This window comes from Chelon labrosus (genome assembly GCF_963514085.1).
Source record: "Chelon labrosus genome assembly, chromosome: 15".
In the NCBI taxonomy this organism is placed as follows: domain Eukaryota; kingdom Metazoa; phylum Chordata; class Actinopteri; order Mugiliformes; family Mugilidae; genus Chelon; species Chelon labrosus.
This window is the reverse complement of record NC_140348.1, coordinates 19,204,068-19,225,813: the sequence shown is the minus strand read 5'-3', so window position 1 is coordinate 19,225,813 and position 21,746 is coordinate 19,204,068. Positions and strand designations below refer to the sequence as shown.

The following is a 21,746-nucleotide window of genomic DNA, read 5'->3' as shown; positions in this document are numbered from 1 at the left end:
TGTTTTCTCAAAGGCTTTTGTTGCTCTAAGCTGAACTTTAAATTTCTCGGAAGGTATTCTGCAGCACGGCGTAGTCATCGCTTTCTTCTCCTTCAGTAAACCCTTATGTAATGGCTGCAGTTATTTGGGATACTTGTCTGGTTGGAAAATGTCTGTTGATCTTTTTGAGTCTAGGAATCATGTTTTTATCCAAAACCTGAAAACAAATTCACATTGATGATGGCGTCTATTAATGCTATGTTAGACAGAATGGGTGTCGCTGCCTATTTACAGTATTGTATATGGTCATCCTGACCAGATCCACGGCAAACAGGCTTTTTATGCAATTTCATCAGACCAAAGAATGTGTTGCCAGTATTAACCAGGCTTCATGCAGGTTTCTGAGAAATGTATTCATTTTAAGTTACTTCCCTTGAAATGTCCTCTGCACTGTCGTATACACGGTGACTCAAACACAATTTTAGTAAAATTTGCTCAGGGCAGAGTTAGTAGGGCCTAAATCATCGCTCGTTGTTTGACCCAGACCTCTTAAGCCACAGTAATACACAGTTAGTGATCGGTCACAGTTAGAGAATGCTTCATTTTTTGGCGTTGACAAACTACAAAGGCTGCAATTTAAACCACAATGTTGAGGGCCGTTGTGAATTAGCTTGTGGGCAGCACAGTGGTGAGGTGGTTAGCACTGATGCCTCACAGCAAGAAGATCCCTGGTTCGAATACATGGGCCAACTGGGCCTTTCTGTGTGGAGTTTGCATGTTCTCCCTGTGTCTGTGTGGTGTTATGTGTGTATTCAGAAGCTCTGGAGCTTTAATCCAGCTCCTGCATACAGTGCGTCACTTATTCTTTCTAGGTTTCTCTGAAGTGCGGGAAATTAGTCATCAGTTTAATCATTTGTGCTTTTAATTGATGGTACTGTACATTGGGTACAAATATGTAATTGCCATCGCTCTCCTTGCTGTAGTTTTTCCTTTTGCTCTGTTTGAGATGAATGATATATGAATAACTATGATCAGATTATGCGGCTGAACACACTGGTATCGCCTGTGCGTCTTCATCATAGTGCTGTACCACCATCATCCTCACCGTCTCCCGGGTCCTTTAAAGGGACAGGCACGCTTTACGCTGCCTCCCATCTCTTCCCCCTCTTCCTCTCTGAGCATTTCTTCCCTCCAAAGCAGAGCCTCACTCTGCAGTGATGTAAAGCTAAGCAGCACAGAGGCTGGAAGCAGTTGCTCCCCTTTTTTCCCCCCCTCACTCGTGTGATTGGCTTGGATTCCTTATGTAATGTAGGTTTTTGTATCACTTGAAAATACATGTCAGAGGACGCACCATGGGGAAAGCAGTGCAGAGCAGTTATTAGTCACTCAGGCACACACTCATACGGACACAGAGGCGTGCACACATACACACACTCCCACTCTGTAGCTTCATGCAGAGATTTGCCTGCTCTGGCAATGCTGAGTCTGACTGATAACGATGCAGTTCTGCAGAAAGGTGCTCTGCCAGCCGTGTAGTGCCAGGGTCACTTCACCAGAGGAGGACATGGAATACAAGATGGGGAGCTGCATCGGAATCTCACACAGCCAGGTAAACAGAGGGGAGATGGCATGCTGAACAGAGAGGATGTCTGAGGCGCAGCGTCAACGCCTGATTCACCGAGCAGGGGAGAGTGCTCCAAGAGGAGGAGAAGGAGTAGGTTTTTACTGCTCAGCGGCTGCTCAGTCTTTTATTCAGGGAAAGGCAGGGAGAGAGAAGGTGTTTCTCACGTTGGAGGAGGGGCGAATTCAGCAGTGAAGAGGAGCAGTGGAGACGGAGAGCAGGCGGTGAGGAAGGGAGGAGTATAAAAGTGAGAGATGCTGAATTGAATTGGAGGAAAACTGGACAAATCCCAAAGAGAATAGATTGTGTGTGCGTGTGTGTGTGTGCAGTAGATTCGTTTAGTCGAAAAGACGAAAGGCAAGCGAGACAGGAGAAGCCTGCGAGGCGGTATCAGATTTGATCTGCGTGTTATGAGTGTGCTGTGGTGTCAGGGCTGATCAGATCACTGTTATTTATAGGTGTGATTATAAGTCAGCTGTCTCCTCGGGCTGAGCGCTCAACTGGAAATGGTCTTCAAAGATGGCAGACAATAAAGGATCCAAAACACAACACTCAGATGTCAGAATCTGTAACTCTGGCTGCTGAAGACACAATTTGTTGTGTGTTGTCCTCTAGAGTAGAAGATGGGGAGAGGGACAGAAGCAGCACTATGCTGAATATGCGACGATGAATAAATGTAAAGGTTGCAGCAACGCTACAGGTGGTTAGGTGAACGCTGTAACGTGACCTGTCAGAAGGGGAGCTGTGAGGTCGCACACCTCCCGTCCTCCCGTCCGTCCCGCGTGCTCGTTTGTTTACAGTCCACCCGCCTGCCCAATAAGCAGGCATGGCCTCCCCCGGCTCCATTTCGGTCTCCTCCCCTCCCTCGCTCACTCCCCTTGATCCCGTCCCCACCTCTGTCCCAGTCCTGCGTCCAGGGCAAAAAATAGCAACAGAGAAACCGGGGGCTCCTCAGAAGACGGGACAAAAAACACTGGCCCTCAGTCCGACAGTAAACACAGATCGGAAGCTGAGGCCAGACACTGTGTGCTGGGAAAACTCTTTTATTTGCGCCGGTGAGTAGTTTGTTGTGGGTGGGTTGCAGCTGTGGTACAGATTTATATTTGTTTACAGAAATCCTTCAGATGGTTTCAGAATATGTGAAAATGGTGGCTCTTAAATTCTTCTTTTGCTTTTCCTTCACCTCGATTGGCCAGCTTTGTGAACACGATTTTAATCACAGCCTCAAAGCTTGTAGAATTATCTGTATATTACCCAAGAAAGACTGCGTTAACTTTTATTAAATCATATTAGAAATCCAACAATCGGCTCGATTTGTTTTCCCGCTTGCGTTTCCGTGTCGCTGCAGGGGTCAGATACAGGTCAGGAAACCGTAAACTCATCCTGTAGGCGTCCGAGCGAGGACATATGGTGCTCATCCAGAACCCGAGCGCTTCAAAGAGTGATGGACAGGCCGTGACGAAGTGAGAAGAAACCTGGCAGCCGCCTAATCATATGATTTCCCCTCTGTGCCTTCCGTGCTGCCAAAAAAAACCTGAAACACTGACGCCCGTTGAAGTGCACACGAGTCGGTGTGGGGGCTGAAATTACACCCCGTTCACGCAAATAGCAAGCAAGCGTGGCAGATGAGCTGCACGTAAGTGACAATTAACGTGCGGGAAGATATACATTTTCCCGTGGGATAATTATAGGAAATATGCAGGATAAAATAAGTATTTATTGTCAAAAATTGAAAAATAGCAAAAAAAACAACAACACTAGAATATAAAGCCTCTACACTGGCTTTGGAAATTAACTGTGACTGACATCTTGTGAATAAGACCGGAATAAAGTCTAACAGCAGTGAACGAGGGGGCTGATATCTATTTATAAAGTCTTGCCTATTCAGGTCAGTGCTTTCTGACTAAACACTGAGCTACCATACAGTCCCTGCAGTCATACGAGGCATGCACAAACAACCTTTCGGTGGCACGTGTTTATGACTCAGCTGCAGCACATCCAACAAAGAAATGTTCTTGTTAGAGAAGGTCGCGCAGAGAATATATATTTAATATATTCATGTATCTTTCGTTTGCATTTTTCTACGTCCGTATAGTCCTAACTTAAAATATCGTATACTGGATCAGACACGCTCCTGAAAACTTTGAATAGCTGCTGGGGGTCGAGAGACGCCACGATCTGTTATTTACCACGTGAGGATTATCTTACAGGCTTGTCCAGTTTCAGTCACTGTGTCAGTATGCTTCAGTCACATCAAACGCACAAGTGACAGACTCCATATTCTTCCTCTTGGAGTCAGTGCTGTTCAATTGTAATAATTAGGATCTGATTTTAGTTCCCTACTCTGCATCAGGAGATGAATTTGACATATGGAATAATATTTAATAATTACACGACAGTCAGGATTTTAGGTCTGCATAAGCAGAGGCAAAGCTTTGCACTTTGGTTGTGGAGGTAGGCATGCATCAGAGGTCGCTAATCTCTAAAACAACACACACACTTACAATTCTCTCTCACCCCGTGCAAGTACAACCTCATACCAAAGACCTCTAATCCCGTGGAGCATGAGTCCGAGACTATAGAGGGACAGAGCAGACCCCTCCGTTCACTCTGTCTCTCTTCTGTCAAGCACCACTGCAGTAGTCCTGCGCTTACGGCCTTTCTGCTGCCGGTGTCTTTCAGCCAGCTGATGTGACAGGCTGCTGGTCTGGGCGGTTGTGGCCCTGCAGCTGGCCGAGCCATGGGAAACGAGAACAGCACCACTGAGGCGTTGGTAAGGGCAAAGCTCGCTGACACTGAATGGCTGGGAACGCTACTTGCCACCCTCCCCCTGCGCTTTTATGCCTCTTTCAAGGACTAACAAAACTAACACTTGGATGCATGATTACTAACTGGTGGCTGCAGTAATACACATGGGATGTCTGCGGAGGAGGAGACTTTGCTTAAGCGAGGCTTGTCTAATGAGCTTTCAGATAAGATAACACGACTTGTTCTGTTTTTCCCAGCTGTAAATCAGATAAATGTGCAACACGATAGACGTGTAATGCTGCGATTTATATTTGCTGCAACATATCATGACTCCTCCAGGCTTGTTGTCCCGCTGCTTATGAAATCCATCACTCCTATGGTTGCAGTTTACATGTAGACGTATTTTGCAATGTTGTGACTGTCTAGTTATGTAGAAAAACAGTCATTTCCACATGTGACTGGGGAACCTCAACAGTGGAATTCAGGATTATCCTAATAGGATTAACATAAACATGTGTCTCATGAGCTATAGGCTTAAACCAAGCACACTAAACTCCATTTCTGCATTGCAGTGATGACATTTATATATATATATATATATATATATATGTGTGTGTGTACTGGTCATGTGCACGGCTTCTTCATACTGTGCAGTTAAGTGTTTTCATTGAAAATCTCTTGTTGAATTATTTCATTCCCCATTACAGCCAGAAGAGGGCGCTCCAGAAAATATTGTTCTGTTTCCACCTCAGGAAAAAGAAAATGACTCCTTACAGGTACAAGTCTTGTTTGTGCACAGTGTTGCCTGTGCACATCTTAGATATTATCTGCTTTATATGAGCTGTTGGGTGAGATATTATATGAGTCCTTTTACAGTAATTACGAAACCGATGTTTTTATTGCTTATAGACCTGCCCATAAAGTGTTTAAAGTACTTAGCTGTGCAACATTCTTCATTACAAATTTTAAAGCTGCACCTGACTTTTAAAGCTGCCTTTCCTTTTGTTACCATAGTTAAATGTGGACAACTTGTGATTAAAACATTCCTCATTCCTGTAAATCAAAGTTCCCCCAGAAATATTGAGTTTACTGATGCGCATAGAGTGAAGCTATGTGAAAATGTGCGGTGATGGAAGTGGTGAGGATGTTGCACCTTAGCGTCTCTGAGGGGTCACAGCTGAACGAGGAGGGAGCTTTCATAAAGCATCGCCGCCTCTCTCTGTGTGTATGTGTAACCCCGTGTAACCGAAGCTTCTTGGTCTGCAACCTGATCCTCTCCCAGGGGGTCACTGCAGGCCCGACCCTTGGCCTAATTCCCAGCATTCACCTGCAGAGGCACTGTCAGTCAGTGCATGCAGCATGAAGACACAGCAGCAAGAGAAGAAGGTGGGAGGGGGGCAAAACAGAGCTGGATAGGGAAGAAAGGAGTGGATAGAAAGAGAGCTGAGTGGAGGGAGTTTACAGTACAGGGGGAGGAGAATGCTCGGCACTTCTCTGTGGGCCAGCCCAGTCAAGTCAGTCAGTCAGTCAGTCTCAGCACCAAGCGGCACTCTGTTTGTCAGTGCATGACAGTGTAGTGTTTCTGGAGCGCACACGCACACTGCAAGAAACACAGGAAGCTCATGGAAATTTAACAGGGGAGCGGCAGCAGCTGATTAGAGGACATCAGGACTGTGGAGTGGAGGAGGAGGAGGAGGAGGAGGTTAGCTGAGTCAGTACAGGAGAAGGGAGGGAGCGTCAGCAGCATGTGTTGCAGCATGTTTGTGTCGTCGTCTGCCCCTATCAAAACACAGAGCCCTGCAGAGGCAGCCTGCTCAGTGGGCATGGTACAAGGGTAGCAGAGGAGCTGCACTGCACTGTAGAGTCACCTTCAGGCAGCACGGTGGAGCACGCCGCTGGGTAAGTGCAACACAGACTTTAAATGGGATGAAACTTGTAATCAGAGGAGATAGGTGTAGTGTGTTTTTTTTCTACTCGGGACAGCGGATCTGCTTCTCGTCTGTGTGACTGGGAGAGGGCCTGGTTAAGCTTTAGCTCTCTCCTGTTTACAGCAGTCATGTGTTAGGTATTAAAGTTCTGTCAGCACATGGGCACTGACACACTGAATTAACAGTAAGTGTGACTTGCTGGCTGTCGGACAAGCAGCAGTCTCCAGGCAACCTCTGCTTGCTTTCTGTTGTGTTGCTGCGGGTTAATTAATAACAGGCAGTGCTCTGTGCGTGGGGGTCAGGCCAACTGAAACGACGGGTGAGATTTTCCGCCTCACTGAGCTTCCACACGGTCGCACGATGACCCCTGTTAATGGCCATTTAAAGAGCCAATAAGATGCTGAACGAGGGCTGTAGTAAACGTGGACGTGCTCTGCCAACTGGTGCTCTTCCCTTGGAGTTTATATCAATGGAGTGGTTGAGTGTCATCATACCTTCACAGTTTCCACTCTGACATTTGCTGGTCTTGGTAACAAAGGTTAGAGATTTCAGACAGGAAACAGGAAACCCAAGACACGTCAACATCACGTATGTATAACCGTGGCTTCATAAGTTAAAGTGTGGACAAAAGTTCAGTATTGAGATCACAGGCTTTCAGAGTTACACCCATGCATGCTGCACTTCTTTTTCTGGGTTCAGTTTATTTTTCTCTGCGGTTCTCTAACGTTTTATGTTCGCAACATAGCGTGAGTAATCTAAATTAGGGCATTTAAAAATAGCCTAATGTGGCACGACGCCATTCTTGTGAAATGCGTTTGAAAAAGGCCCGTTACGCTCAAGACTTTAACGCTTTATGTTTGTGCAAATAAGAGAGAAAGGAGATTGTCCATCTGGGCTGAATGTGACGCACAAAGGAGGGTCTTTGTAGTGGTGACACAGGTGAGGCCAGTGACTCAGACTCCTGTATCATGGAAACTAGGGCAAGAGGTGGTCTTTTGTAGTCTTGGAAGGGTAAAACATTTTAATTTTATCATTATATGCTAGATTAATGTAGCAGTGAATACCAGGTAAAACTAAATGTGCAGAAGGTGTTTTTTAAGAATTGAGTTCCCCCTCATGTTCTCCTTGTCATCATAGTCACCTCTGCTTGTGTGCAGGCACGCTGTCTACTACTGGTCCATAAATAATGAATGAAGTTCTTCAATTCTGAATCTCAGCACATCCTCAGAGGACACCGCGGTATAACGTAATCTCGCTACAGTATACTCACACAACAAATCAAGAATTGTATTCCGGACGCGCGAAACGTTTGCATGAATAATTTGCATGCGTCCGTGCAAGTGCACGTTTGACTGCACCTGCACACCTCGGTTTATATGTCAGCGGGTGGAATAAACGAACACGTTCCGTCAACTGAGCAGTCCATGCGGGAGAAACTGCTGAAGTGTCGTGGTGCGTGGCCTGTGGTTGGATCGGATTGAAAAAAAGAGGGAGGAAGACAGATGAGAAGATTGTTGTTCAGGGAAGCGATTGGCTGACATCGAGAGACGCCTTAATTGTTTTCTGAGGATGAACCACATGTGTTATGACGCCAATCGTCATCCAGCAAAACTGGTTTTTCATTTTGTCTGTTTACACTTATTTGTATTTGACACCCTGAGAAGAAAAAAAACACAAAACACCGTACATTAATGATTTTACACTACACTTAGCATGTATACAAAGTCGGAGAGACTACACCCATGTCGTGAACAGTGCAAGAAAACATTAGGAGGTGACAAGAGAATTAGACTTCCTTTGCACATAATACATTTTTCAATTAAAGGCCCAACCTAGATTTCGAAATTTAAAACATTTCAGGACAACTTAGTCCTGCTAAAAATGTGGTCACACCTGTAGTCATAGCATCCGCTAGTCATTGCTAAACTTGTTTTGCATTGTTTGTTTCTTTGCTTTTTGCTGGCTGTTACTTTAATGGTTGGTATACGGGCTACACCTTAATAGATGCAAGGAGATTTATTTGTCGACAGGACGTTAAGGGAAATGGATGGAAGGATGAAAGGGTTGAAGGGAAGAGAGGTGAGGAATGCATAGATGGATCATGGTATGTAGATGTAGAGGAAGCAACGGAGTGAGACTTAAGGCTGTTACATGCGCTGCAAGAAGCGAGAAATTTGTTCTTGCTCCTAGGGAGAACAAAATGAGGTCACTTTGTTCTCGCGGGTCTTGTTTGGGAATTTGGGAGTTCTCTCAGCTTGTTCTTGACACATCGACCGGGCAGAGCTTTTTTCTTGTGTGGTTACTGTTCTATGATTGGTCAGAAAATGGAAGTGAGCACGGTTGATGCTGAAATGCTAGCGGCTAGCAGCTAGCTAGCTCCGGAATGCTAATCTCTCCTTGGTATAGATAGACAGACTGAGTGTGGGTGTGTATACTGAGTGAACACTGGGATCCGACGGACACGGTCTTCAACAAAAGTGCCTCTCGTCATCCCACAATGACGTATGCTGCAGTGGGAGGGCCCCGTGAGGACTTTCCCAGAGTTCAGCACTAGAGTATAAATTACCTGGCCAAAACGAACTTTTTTTATTGTTCTCGCAGCCGTGGGAAGGAGAACAAATTTCTTGCTTCTTGCAGAGTAAGTAACAAGCTTTCGGAAGCGTCTCAGAAAGCTTTCTTGTCCTCCTGGTTCCTGTAATGAAAGATGGAAGAGGAAGAAAAGAAAAGAGAGGGATGGGGACGGTGTTCCTGAACTTAACTTATAATAACTTTTCAAGTGTCTAGTGTTGGAGATTAGCTTTGGTTACACACATGCGTTCTGCTTTTTGTGTTCTGAATGCTTTGATCATTTTTAAAAAAAATCAAGCTGAGAGGCAAAGATCTCTTTCTGAGGGTGGGACTGGGGATGGGGACGAGGGCACTGTGGCCTTTACCTTATACAAATAACAATTTGCTTAATAGTTTAACACATGGGTGGAGCTGTTTGTTTGTGTGATGGCTTTGAGCATTAATCTGTGGGTGTTGCTGTGTTTACCTGCAGCTTGCTCACTCTTGTTTAAATACACGCTGGAGTACACAGGCAAACAGACAGCTACTGACCGTGCCTCACTGCCCCACAGACTGGAGCCCGCTCTGAGACCCAGAGAGACGACACAACGCTGCTGACGGAAGTGTCCACCGGCCTGTCTCAGCCCCTGCTCCCGGACGTCCCGGTCATCACCGGAGTGGAGGAGAGCGTAGGTGCAGCAGCAGAAACAGACCAGGAGGACAAGGAGGAGCTGGAGTTTCCTCACGACCTGCTGCCCAGTTTAGATTTCGGCAGCGAGTTCAACATCTGGGAGTCCTCGTTCGGGTGAGTTGAGGGGACACACACACACACATGCGGTTGCGTTTCCATCCCATTACACTGACTACTTGCCTAAGTTGAAAACCAAAAAACGTAATAATTTACATTAATGTGACCTTAGAAGGGAGTTGAATTCCCACTTTGTGATATTGTGCAACTGATTTCTCCACAGAGAGTGTATTTTTCTTTCACCACAGACATTTTTGTGTTGGTTAAGACTCATTTTTTCACAATCTGCCAATTTAAATGTAATCTCTCTACGTCAACAACTCTGATTTATTATTCTTAATCTGATGGTGACGGTCAGCTGTTATAGAAGGAATCCAAAGTCTAGTTTTCCTCTGAAAACATGTAGAAAATATGTGAACAACGGGACTTCACTTTAGGCTGAGAAATGTCAGTTGTTTGCTTTGCTGATAAAAGTACAGTGTGTGTGTCTCTTTGCATTAGATGCATATATTAATAAAATCATATATTACCACAGAAATATTAGGTGGAAGATTCAGGCTTAGTAAAATGTCACATTATGACGCACTGGATATGGATATTTTCTTCATTTATGACCGTGAGTTCATTCCGTCAAGGTGAAAGCTAATTTGATATTGATTTGCTCGACGTGTGAATGTGTGTTTGCGTTTCTTTGTGTGCGTGCCTGGGTCTGTGTTGGCAGAACTCAGACTAGCTCAGGTGAGGGGAAATGTGAGCAGGTGAACCCCCTGCTGGCGGGCCTGCAGCATCACATGGAAGTCAGTCGGCCACTGGTGGTTCTAGACACAAGGTACCACGTAGACTCAGCATGATGGGGGGGAGGGGGGCAGTGGTGGTCGATGCGGAGTAAAATCAGGGAGCATGGAGTGTAACAAGAAGAAGACAGGATGATGTAACGCTCTTAACTTGTGCGTGGAGTGTGATGGATACGACTGCTGTGGTGTTGCCCGTCGGAGCAGGCCTGGTTTTGACGTGTGGTGATTTGCTTTCTCGTCCGTGGATGAATTATCTGTTGTGCCTCAAGTGTCGCCTGGCAGCCTGCTTTGCCTTTGTCTGGGCTCTGGAGTTAATTGCACTAATTTGTGTTCTGAAGGCTTCATACTCACTGCGGCGGTGTAATTATTTTTGTTTGACGTGAAACTATAAATTAAAATAAGTACTGTGCAAACGTTCACTTTCACAGTAGTCAAAGTGCTGGACAAATAAAAAAAAAAAAAAGGTAAAGCTCCAGCCTTTTAAAGCTGCAGAGTAACAGGACTAGACACAAAACAGTCAGTTCCACTTCAGGTAACAGTAGCTAGAGGCAGGCAACGGCTTGTTGCATAACAAGCTAAACAAAACTTGTCAGCTGTGAAAGGTTTAGTCTGTTTTTCTTTTTCGGTTTATGCGGGCGGAGGCTGTGTTTACAAGGAATTTGCAAAACATTTGTTAACTTTTCACTTTATTTGTGCACGAATTTTTTGGAAAAATGGATTATGACATATGACGTTTTTTAGGGCACGATACCAGAGGATGTTATGAGAATGACTGTAGGTTATTGGATACAAATAGAGCGGATGGATCTTTATAACTAGATAATGATGGTGGATCTATACACTCAGACGGACTGAAGCTCAAGATGATATCACAGCATCTTCCTGTAAAGCCAGGTAATGGCTAAGAAGTGACTCAGCATATATACAGCTGAATGACCAAGTGCAAGCCAGACTGCTCAGTCCTGTTAGTTCTGCGCTTTAAGGAGTGTTTTTTCAGGGTGGGGTCACATTTGGTTTCACGGGAGCATCTGCATTTGTTTTGTTTTGATTACTAAATATAATATGATCTACACTGATCAGCCATAACATTATGACAGGACAAGTTAATAACACTGACTATCTTGTGACAATACAATGTTCTGCTGGGAAACTTTTGGACCAGGCATCCGTGTGCATGTTTCTTAGACATGTAGCACCAACCTAGACCAGACCAGCCACCCCCACCCCATAGCAATGACACTCCTTGATGTCAGCAGCCATCCCCAGCAGGATGCAGCCTGACAAAGGCACACACACAAAAACACCTTAGGAACAACTAAAAAACATGAAAAACAGCACAAGGTGTTGACCTGGCCTCCAAATTGACTAGATCCCAAACTGATCAAGTATCTGTGGGATGATCCACAGAGGTCCCTCCCCTCAACCCACTGGACCCAAAGGCCCCCACTGACAACAATCTGTTGCCAGACACCACAGGACACCCTCAGAAGGCTCATGTCCATTCTCTGATGAGTCACAACTGTTTTGGAGGCCTACACAATATTAGGAAGGTGGTCATAATGTTATGCCTGATTGGTGTATGTAGCATTTGGTCATAATAGTCACTATGCTTGACAAAAAACTGTTTTGTAAGATAAGCAATTATTGAGAGATATGAAAGCAATTGTTCATAATTTCAATATATCAAAGCAAATTTAAATCTTTGAATTAAACTACTGTTGGACAGTCACGCCAAATATAATGAAACCTTATCATATTTTAAGGCTTAAAAGGTTAGCAAAAAATGGGGAAATGTGCACAAATGCTGCTTAGTGTAATGCCCACATAAACAGTGTGTGTGTGTGTTTTGGTGTGCACGAACAGATTTGCACAAACAGCTGATAATTCTTCTGAGGGAGCCTGTGTGTGGTTGTGCCTTTGTACATTTTTGAGTGCTGTGCCTGTGCATGGGCTTCCACTCTGCCAACGGCAGCGCTCTGTGGCATCGTGGAATGAGCAGCTGTCCGCCTGCCGAGTCCTAACTCTGTCACCCCACCCTTGCCCCAGGCCTCATGGCTGCGACCCAGTTATCACAGATGTCCAGCCATCACCTCGGCCTGCTGCCACACCTTACACGGGCGGCCGACCCCTGACCCCTTCCTCGTCCGTTGTCTTAGACTGGGAGCTCCAAGAAGCCTTCAAGGAATGTGAAGAGCAAATGGCATCCCTGGGCATGCTCACTCCCACAGAGCGCCGCAGCCCGACTGTGCCTGAGACAGTTAACGATGTAGGGAAGATGACTGGAGAAGGGACGGTTAATAAGTCTAGTGAGTCATCGTCGCTGCCTCCAATCACGGTCCAGCCGGGGCATAGCAACGGGGGCCATGGAAACGAGAGTACACATGGAAACTGTGAGGCAGCAAACAGTCAGCACGATACAGTTGTGTTTAGTTTCAGGAATTACATACTGGGCACTGAGGATAGCGCAGGGACAGAAGAGACAGACGGGGAGACAAAAGTAACTCAGAGTCTGGATGAATGTGGAGAGATTGAGCCAAAGAAAGAAACCGAGACAGATGAACCGAAGGAAACGCCCCCGTGCATACGATTAGAAATAGGAACAGATTCATTTAAAGAACATGCTGTGTTCAATGAACAGAAAAAGGATCCAAGTGAAGGACATTTTGATCCAGCTACTGAGGAGAGTAATACAGTGGATAGGAAAAAATCCTTGGTGGCAATAACAGAGACTGCAAACACAACAAAGGAAAACCAAAGTGATGAGATAAACATTTGTACAGTTGAAACTAATACCGATAATTCAGTTATAGATTCATCAGAGTGTAGCGCTCAGTTAACGGGTAAAGGTACGTTATTAGAGCTGAGGGCAGAGGCACAGACCCTAACGGACGATCACACGGGGGAGAATAAGTCAGGAGCTGCAAAACAGACGGGTTCTGCAAGCGACAAACCAACTGAGCAGAACAAAGAGGCAAAGAAAAAGAAACACAGGAAAAAGAAAAAGACGGAGAAGAGCGCCGCAAAGACAGTTGCACAGTCTGAAAATGAAGAGCAGGCTGCGTCGCTCTTAAATACAGGAAATCACACAGATCCTCTAGCGAATGTTGAATCAGTGTCAGAAGAACAGGATGTGATTTGCGGGGAACAGCTTGATAATAGCATTGATTACGAGCAGCAGCTGAGTCCAGAGGGAAAACCCATCTCCAGCCCCCCACTATCATCCCCTCACAGCAGGCCGGATCATCTTACTGCCTCAGCCTCTTCACCTGTGTCCAACGAGACTCTTTCACAGAGGCCTCATCAGTCACATAACCAGGATGCACCAAGTTCCATGGATCGCATGGGGCCACAAGTAACCGGAGGTGAAACTGACAACCAAAAGACACCCACGACATTCGTCCAAACTGCTGCTATCGACCCAGCTGCTCCCAGTGATCAGATATCAGATGCACAAACAGAGGAGGCTGTAGTTACCACAGGAGCAAAAATACTCACGCAGGAGGATCAGAGCCCACTCTCTGACAGCACAACTTGTGTGGGAGAGAGTAGCGTGGAAAGTGCCCTTGAACAGGCTTTAATGGTGGTTGCTGCGTTGCCACTGACAACACCCACACTGCCAGAAGTGATAGAAAGCAAGAGAGAGGGAGAAAGCGTGAGGCGTGATTCACTGGAGAGGGAGGCTAGTGGAGCGATTGCAGAGAGTGAGAAAGGAGTAGGAGAAAAAGAATTCATAGGAATAGAAAAGTGCCTCTGCGCTGCCGATGGAGAGGGAGACAAACTCCTGGGCAGCTCTCCTCAGCTCCCGTTAATCGGTTCACAGGGAAAATGCTCACTTGCATTCTCAGCCAAAGAGGGACAGGCTGCCTGTGAGAAAAGCTGCAGCAGCAAAATGCCACACAACTCGGCAGAGACTGAAATTAAGGGACCGACGGAGACGACGGTGCGCATTTCAGACACGGAGATCTCGCCAGCCGAGGAGGGAGAAGCAGAGAAGGAGCCACTCCGGTCGGAGGCATATATCAATACTTCTCCCCTTGGGCTACTCACTGGTCCTGATTGTCAGGATCACAGAGCTGCTGGATCGGAGAAAGCAGGAGAGGGAGGAGGAGGAGGAGGAGGAGAGGAGGTGGGAGAGAAAGGAGGGCTGGCTAGAGTGCACAGTTCATTCAGCCAGCCACAAAGCTCTGCTACTGGGGTGTCATCAGACAAGACTGAAACGTGTCCGCCCACTGATGTTGCCGAGTCACAGCTGAAGTCACAGAGTGAGCCGACGGCAACCGTCACTGAGAGCATCTGCGCCGAACAGGACCGTCTCCTTCACCCCTGCCAGGAGCAGAGTAGCGCTGCACCTCTCCCTACTCCAACTGCACAGAGCTCCAGCAGCGCGAATGGAGGAATAAGGGCTGATCTCAAACTAAACTTGATTTCAGAGCAAGCGTCGTCTCTGGGACGCACTCGTGAGGAGTCATCCGTCACGGAAACAAACTACAGCCAAGTGTTCCTGCCTTCAATCTCACCTCAGCCTTTGACTACTTCACAGCAAATCCCAGTAAAGCAACAAGCAAGCAACAATCAACAAGTTCAACCCGGTAGCACAACAGAAGTAAGGAGCGCCGACAGTGCAGCTGAGTTCCAAGTCGAAGCTCATATCCAGAGCAACAGCGGCAGCCCTGCTATGTCTGGAGTGGGTGTGTATTTATGTGACAGCGCTAGAGGTAACAACAGAGTTCACTTTGCAGACAATGTGAAGGGAAAGGGCAGCTCTTCTGTGGATGTCAGGAACATGCCAGGGACGGCTTTAGACTGCGCCTCTTTGCCGCCGCTGACTGTTCACGAGAACCTGCGGTATCCCGTTGTTGAGGCTAGCTACACCTTTCCAGACTTTCTCAGCTTGAAGAAGCCAGAAGTCCTCACTAAGGATGATGCAGCAATACGGAGCTCGGCTGACTCTCCAAAGCCACAGGCCGGTGTACAGTTGGATAAAGGGGATATGGGGAATAAAGACACCAAGGAGAGCTCTGCTGTAGATCACTCAGGTCATGACAACTTGGAGACAAACACTGTAGATGTACAGCCGGTGACTGAGGCCAGCTCAAAACAACTTCCATGTCCTGTTGAGAACAATCAGACTGGTAATAAAGCGTCTTTTGACCTTTTACAAACACCAGGAAGTGTCATTTCTGATACTGAGCATCTAAAAGTTGAAGAGGCGACAGCAAAGGTGACAGAGCAAGAAGAGACGGAAACAGGTGCTGTATATGAGCGTTTACCTAAGGATAAGGATATTAATATGTTAACCACTGAATCTAAAGACGAAGTTAAGAGTGAACAGCCTCGTGAGTCACCTTTAATAAGTGATAGTTCAGTCAATCTGGAAGAAAAAGAAGGGACCCAGCGTGATCTCTCGTCTAGTTTTGTGCTTCCGGTTGACGATGTTTCCTGTCAGCCTTTAACTGATGTCAAATCAAAACTTGAATCTGTGACCTTGACCTGTGCAACCCACTCTGCTCCCAGTCATCCGCCTCCCACCCAGTTAGATGAGACACCTCCTAGTGGACTAGTCAGCACAGATCCCAGTGACCAGCTTGAGTCAACAATTGACTCTACTGATCTGACAAAGAAAGAATCATTGACTTCAGACGTGACAGCCACTGACCAATCAAGTTCTGCCAGTAATCCTGCTTTTGTGCTGCAGCCTCCTGGCCCGATGTTGAGTCATTTGGAGTTCATTAATGACAGTGATGTATCCCTTCCTGAGCAGACAGATAACAACAGTACCGACGGTGACAGCACCAACGTCTCCGGAGAGGTGGAAGGCAGGGATTTGGCACGAGTGTGTTTAGCAAAGGATCTGGAACGCAGCGATGTTAAAGCAAATGAGATTTGTCCAAACGTGGAGGAAAGAAATGATGTTAAGGAGTCTCTAGCTGGGAATTCTGTTACCAATAATCTTGTAACTCCCTTTTCACAAGTGGAAAATCTGCCCCCTGGTGCAGATGATGTTCAGGCAAAGGGTGAATCTGATAATGCAATTTCTCTAACTCATGCTGAGCCAGACTCTATTGGCATTAAACCTGTTATTTGTGAAGCATCCATTAGGGATGACCTCATAAATGCCAGCTGCCCACTCAGCTCTGACTTGCCCACCGATGAGGCTTATAGTAAAATTACACAAGAAAATGTGAAAGAAAAACACAAAGTGGGCGACGAGACCTCGGTGCTGCTTGACGAGAAAAAGGAACAAGCTGGTGAGGAAACAATGGATAATCAAAAGGAAGCAGCAGAGAGCAGCACGCTGCACACAGGAAAGACAGGCACAACACCACAAGAGAGTAATGGAACAGATAAAGAAGCTGTGAAGGAAATTGGAGCCCTGCAGCCACCACTTAAACATAAAGTACAAAAGACTGAGTCGCCATTAAGGGAAACGTCTTCCTTATCTACCAGCACACCTGCATCTGAAGACGTGCTGCGTGCTGACTCAAGCACTGAACCTCAGACTGTTTATGACCAGAATTTGCACCAAACTCTGGCAGCGACACTGGAATGCAGCTCTGACTCTGCACCAGATTCGAGCGTAGCTCCTGGCCAATCGCAGTCCGCACCCGAACCCGACTGTTTTGCTCAGCAACAGGAGCAACGGCAGCAGCAGCCGCCACAGCGTCTGGGGTCCAGACATCCCACAGAGGAATTGTCAGGTGGCTGTCTGGAGGGGGGAGAAAAGACAGACAGTGAGACCCAAGCACTGGTTCAGGGAGTGGAAGGGGCGGCAGAGGAAGGAGATGTGTCTGTTGGGAGTTTGAGTCAGGCGGGAAGCAAAGAGGAGCCGATGGGTGACGACAAAATTGGTAGTGAAGGAGTGATGGGTGCAGATAAAAGTGAGGGAGCTTTACCAGGGGTTGATGGGGTGCCATCTCACCTTGATTTAAATGAGACGGGTATGATGGCTGAGAGAAATGCCTCAGGTGACATAGAGATAGTAACAGCTTGCTCTCATGTAGGTGAGACAACACAGGAGATAGACGTAAAGGAAAGCCCCGGGTTAGGGGGAGGTAGGGGTGCAGATTTAACGCCTGACGACGAGTTTGTGAGTGATCTGGATGGTAAAGGTCAGCAAAAAAGTCACATATCATCTGCCTGTCAAGACCAATATGGTGAACCTGGCACGTCAAAGAACATTGCTGTATCTGTTCAGTCTGCTTCACAGCAGCATGAGAGCTCTCCTCCCCAAGTCTCAGCTTCATCAAAGCCCAGCGCAGATAGCCAGGACACTGATACACCCGTAATGCCAAGTGCAGAGCAGGCTGAAGAAATTCATACAAAGGTATTCAGCGCTCTGCCAGATCCTACTGGGCAACCAGGAAGTGGGGAAAAGGCTTTCAGCGCTGCCACGGCCGCGAAAAGCAGCAGCAGCATTAGTGAAAGTGGGGAGTGTGAAATTCAGGATACAGTGTGCGTGCCTCTTGAGCAACAGAGCTCCAATGAAACTTTAGCCACACAAAGAAGCCCAGTGGTACAAGCGCCCATAAAAGGCTCTGACGTTGAGGTGAACACAAAAGAAGATAAAGCAGCGTTGGACGGAGAGAAAGTTAGCAGCCGGGGAGGGGAACAAAGTGAGATTAAAGTAAGGGACAGTGAAGGAATAGAAAAGCAGGGGGCTGTAAATTTAACCGGGAATGCTAAAGAAGACAGTGGCTCGGGGTCAGTCAAAGCTGCAGGCCTCATTCAAAGCGAGGCGTCGAGCAGCTCGGAGACGTCTGTTTGTCCCTCTGAGGGGAGCGTTGTTGGTAACAAGGCAGCAGAAATAGACAACTATCAAACTGATTTAAAGTCTGATTTATTGTCAAAGTGCCAGGAAGACTTTTCATCAACCTCCACTGTGGCCCCAATACCGGATGATCAGGTGTTACTTTCAGAGCCCCGGCATGATATTGTGACAACCCCCATTGTTGCTGCTTCTCAGCATGAAGCAAAATCCCCCGAAAAAGCTCCTGCCTGCAGTCCTCCTGTTGAACAAGTGTCCGTGAACATAGAGGCTGCTGATGTGTCAGAGTGTCCCGCTCCTGGACTAACAGCCCAGGAACCAGATACAAGCTGGATAAGGGCGCTAAAAGAAGCCGCGTCCCACTCTCAGAGTGAACAAGTGAACACAGTGGAGACCTCAAGGTAAACAACAAGAGCATGTGTGCGTTTGAAATTTTTTACACGAGCGAAATATCTTAAGGGTGATTAAAAAAGATGTAAAACGTCAGAGGAGGTCATTATGGCGACGGCTTAATGCGTACACAGAGTAGCACGTTAGCAAGCACGTTAGCACGCTGTCACACATGATCTGCTCAAGTTCGTGACAAAGATAAAGGATAGAGAGGAAGGAAGAAGAGAGAAAAGGATTATGAATCGGCCTCAGACAGATATCTTAGCATTCTGGTAACGCCATGTTCATTTGGAGTGTTATTTCGAGGAGCAGTGTGACAATGAATATGAATGAGGAGGTAAACACAGAGCTGCACTTTGTATCAACCGGAGCTCGGGTCAGATGACTGCGTCTGCTGAACTCTGGTGGATGTAATGCAGCCCTTTATATTCAAAGGGGTGACATCAGCTGTGACATCGTGCCTGGTCTCCAGGGCAAGAATGAGACGCTTTCTCCCACAAAACACACTGCAGCACAACACAACAACAACACAAGCATACCTACAGTACTTCTGCACACACACACATACGCGCATATACTCCCGTCTTGTAGTGACGCATGCCCCGGTAAACACACACATTTGTGATTTGTCAGTCATTCCTTGAGCATGTGCTGTAAACTAACCAACAAATCCACCAACCCCCCTCTTCTTATTGTTTTTTTTCCAGACCCCTCCCATCTCTGGAGTCTCCACAGCTAGAGTTTCTCACTCCCACTGAGGAGTGTGCTCCTCCGAGACAAGAGGAGATCCCACCAGAGGTTCAAGCAGCTGAGGAGACAACAGAAATCCCATCTTTAAATCTTCTGAAGAAGCCAGTAGACCTTCCTGTGCCTTTGAAAAAGGCAGCAGATCTCCCAGAACCAACACGACAAGCAGCAGAGCTTTACAAACCAGAACAAAGCACAAAAGTAAAGCTCCCAGAAGAAGAGATAAAAGACGAGCTTTCAGGGGCAAAAAAGAAAGAAGAAGAGCCTCCAGAAGAGTTTAGGAAGCCAGTAAGTTCTACAGAAGCATCAGAGGAGCAGGCTGAGGTCTTAGAACCAACGAAAAGGACAGAAGAGATCCCAGAACCAACCGAACCAAATGAGATTGAATCCATAGAACCAACAAAGGATGAAGAACCAGAAGCAGAGCCCCCGCAACCAGAGAAGGAGCTGGTCAGTGAGCTGCCAGAGGAGCTAGTGGAAAAACCAGCAGAGATCCCACCTGTGGAGCCATTTCAAGTCCCAGCTGAGAAAACTGCAGCGACAGAAACAGTTGAGAATCCTACTGCAGAGCTACAGGAGAGTTGGTGAGTCATCTTTGTAAAAACAAGTCATTTAAAATGTTATTTTCACGGGGAAGATAATCATTTCCATTTATTGTCCTGATACTTGTTGTATGGTGTAAATGACCAGTTTGAGTAAACCATAAAGTTTCTCTAGAAGGCAGCTACCAACTTTTACAGCTCATATATGAGGTCTGCACTTAGGAAATCGTGTCCTTGTAATCCCTAACTGACTGAAATCTAAGTTTTTTTTGTGGTTAAGTGACTTTCCAACAGGAAACCACATCAGAATGATTTGCAATCCACGCTTTAGACCTGATCCCTTCTCTAAAATATATCACAACATTTCCTTTTCAGTGACGCATCAGAGACAATTTTCACTGCAGCAAACGTTATTTTGGAAAATCTCAGGGGGGACATGTGGTTTACAGCTCACACACACACACACACACACTGTCCTGCCCTGTCCGTCACACATTTAAAATGGATTTCCATGCGCTTGGAGAGAGTTCCCCTCGGTGGCTTTGTTTGGCTTTCAGACACTTGGAGGTCGTCTGGCGGGTTGTTTCTGTCTGCAGCGGTTTAACGGTGTCTGATTGGACGAATGAGCCGGGGTCCCGCGGATTTGTAGTGGTTGATGTAATGGCAGTGAACCCTTTATGTTGTTAAAATTTCTGGCTGAGTTAAATACACATAATAAACTTGCGTGTCGTCTGGTTCCACCTCCAGGCGGGTATTTATGTTAGTATTTCAAGAGCTCTTGCTCGACTAACTTCTCATATATTTCGTTCTTTTACTGACGAAAACATGCACACTGAAGCATTTAATCTCCTATTATTTCCATTCCTTTCCTTATCCCTGATATCTCCCATATTTGTCACTCTCTCCTGCCGCATGCCGAGGAGCCATCCCACATGCCAGAGCAGCACTTGCTGCCTGTCAGTCTCAACACTTGTCCCGTCACTGCTGTTGGAGACATGCAGCTTGGTTCAGAGTAGGAAAGAGGAACAACAACAGTGGTGTTTCCACCTGGTTTCCGTGAAATGATATAGTAACCCTTCCATACATGTGGCAGAGGCAGGAATGGGACGGCCGAAGATATCTGTGTGTACATGTGTTTTTTTTTTTGCCTCCGCCCCTAGAGGCTGTCCTAGCTGTCAGTCCTGCTCAGTCTGTGCGGCTTTGTGAACTGAAGCTTGTAGTGGGAGGAATTTGGGCAGGCACTCAGCCCCTCTGAAGTCATTTGCGCAGACCAGACAGAGTGGAACAAAAGCCAGGGTTCAGGGAAACACTTGAGCATGTGCTGTGGTGTGAGTGTGCATGACAGAGTCGGCCGGAGCCGCAGTCAGAGGAGAGAAGGACCGGGACTGTTTCGGAGTACAGTAAACTCTCAGAAGATTCAGACGTTGATTGTAGTTCCCTCTGAAGTCGCGTGATGGATTCATCCACTGGCTGAAGTCTGGGTGAGTTGTCAGAAAGTAGCAGCCCTGTTTTTTCTCAGCATGTGTGCGTCTACAGTAAATGTTTGTGTGCAGTAAGTCCTTCCAGGTGCTCGCAGCAGATGGTCCGTAGGTAACTCGCGCTAATTACGCCCTGCCTCTGCTGACCTCACCAGATGGGTGGAGGGACGTAGAAAGACGGAAGGACAGGAGCCTTTTCCTGAACAAAGTTGCGAAATAAACGGTGTTCCTCCTTCCATTGAAAAAAAATGATACAGGTTGGAGCATGTTGTGCTTCCTTCTCTGGAGCTAATGATTGTGAATTTTCCAAAACATCCAGTATGACTGGCAGACTTTTAAAAATTAACACGGGTTAATAAATGATTTTGGCGCTTCCACGAAACTTAAAGGCCCACTTGCTGTCTTGCTGTATTATATATGACTTTAAATAATATTCTAACAGCTATTTTTTTAATCAAA

The 21,746-nt window shown here is 46.5% G+C and overlaps 1 protein-coding gene across 1 annotated transcript in view; it reads left to right on the top strand.

Moving 5' to 3' along the window:
- Positions 1 to 1,477: 1,477 nt before the first annotated feature.
- Positions 1,478 to 21,746, top strand: part of tacc2 (transforming, acidic coiled-coil containing protein 2) — a gene marked incomplete at its 5' end in the record, with an annotated part of 47,338 nt that continues 27,069 nt past the window's right edge. Inside the window, 5 exons of the mRNA XM_084561189.1 lie at positions 1,478 to 1,588; positions 2,949 to 2,961; positions 6,105 to 6,247; positions 9,396 to 9,628; positions 19,228 to 19,851. Coding sequence (XP_084417315.1) covers positions 1,478 to 1,588; positions 2,949 to 2,961; positions 6,105 to 6,247; positions 9,396 to 9,628; positions 19,228 to 19,851 — 1,124 coding nt within the window. The remainder of the gene's footprint in view (positions 1,589 to 2,948; positions 2,962 to 6,104; positions 6,248 to 9,395; positions 9,629 to 19,227; positions 19,852 to 21,746) is intronic.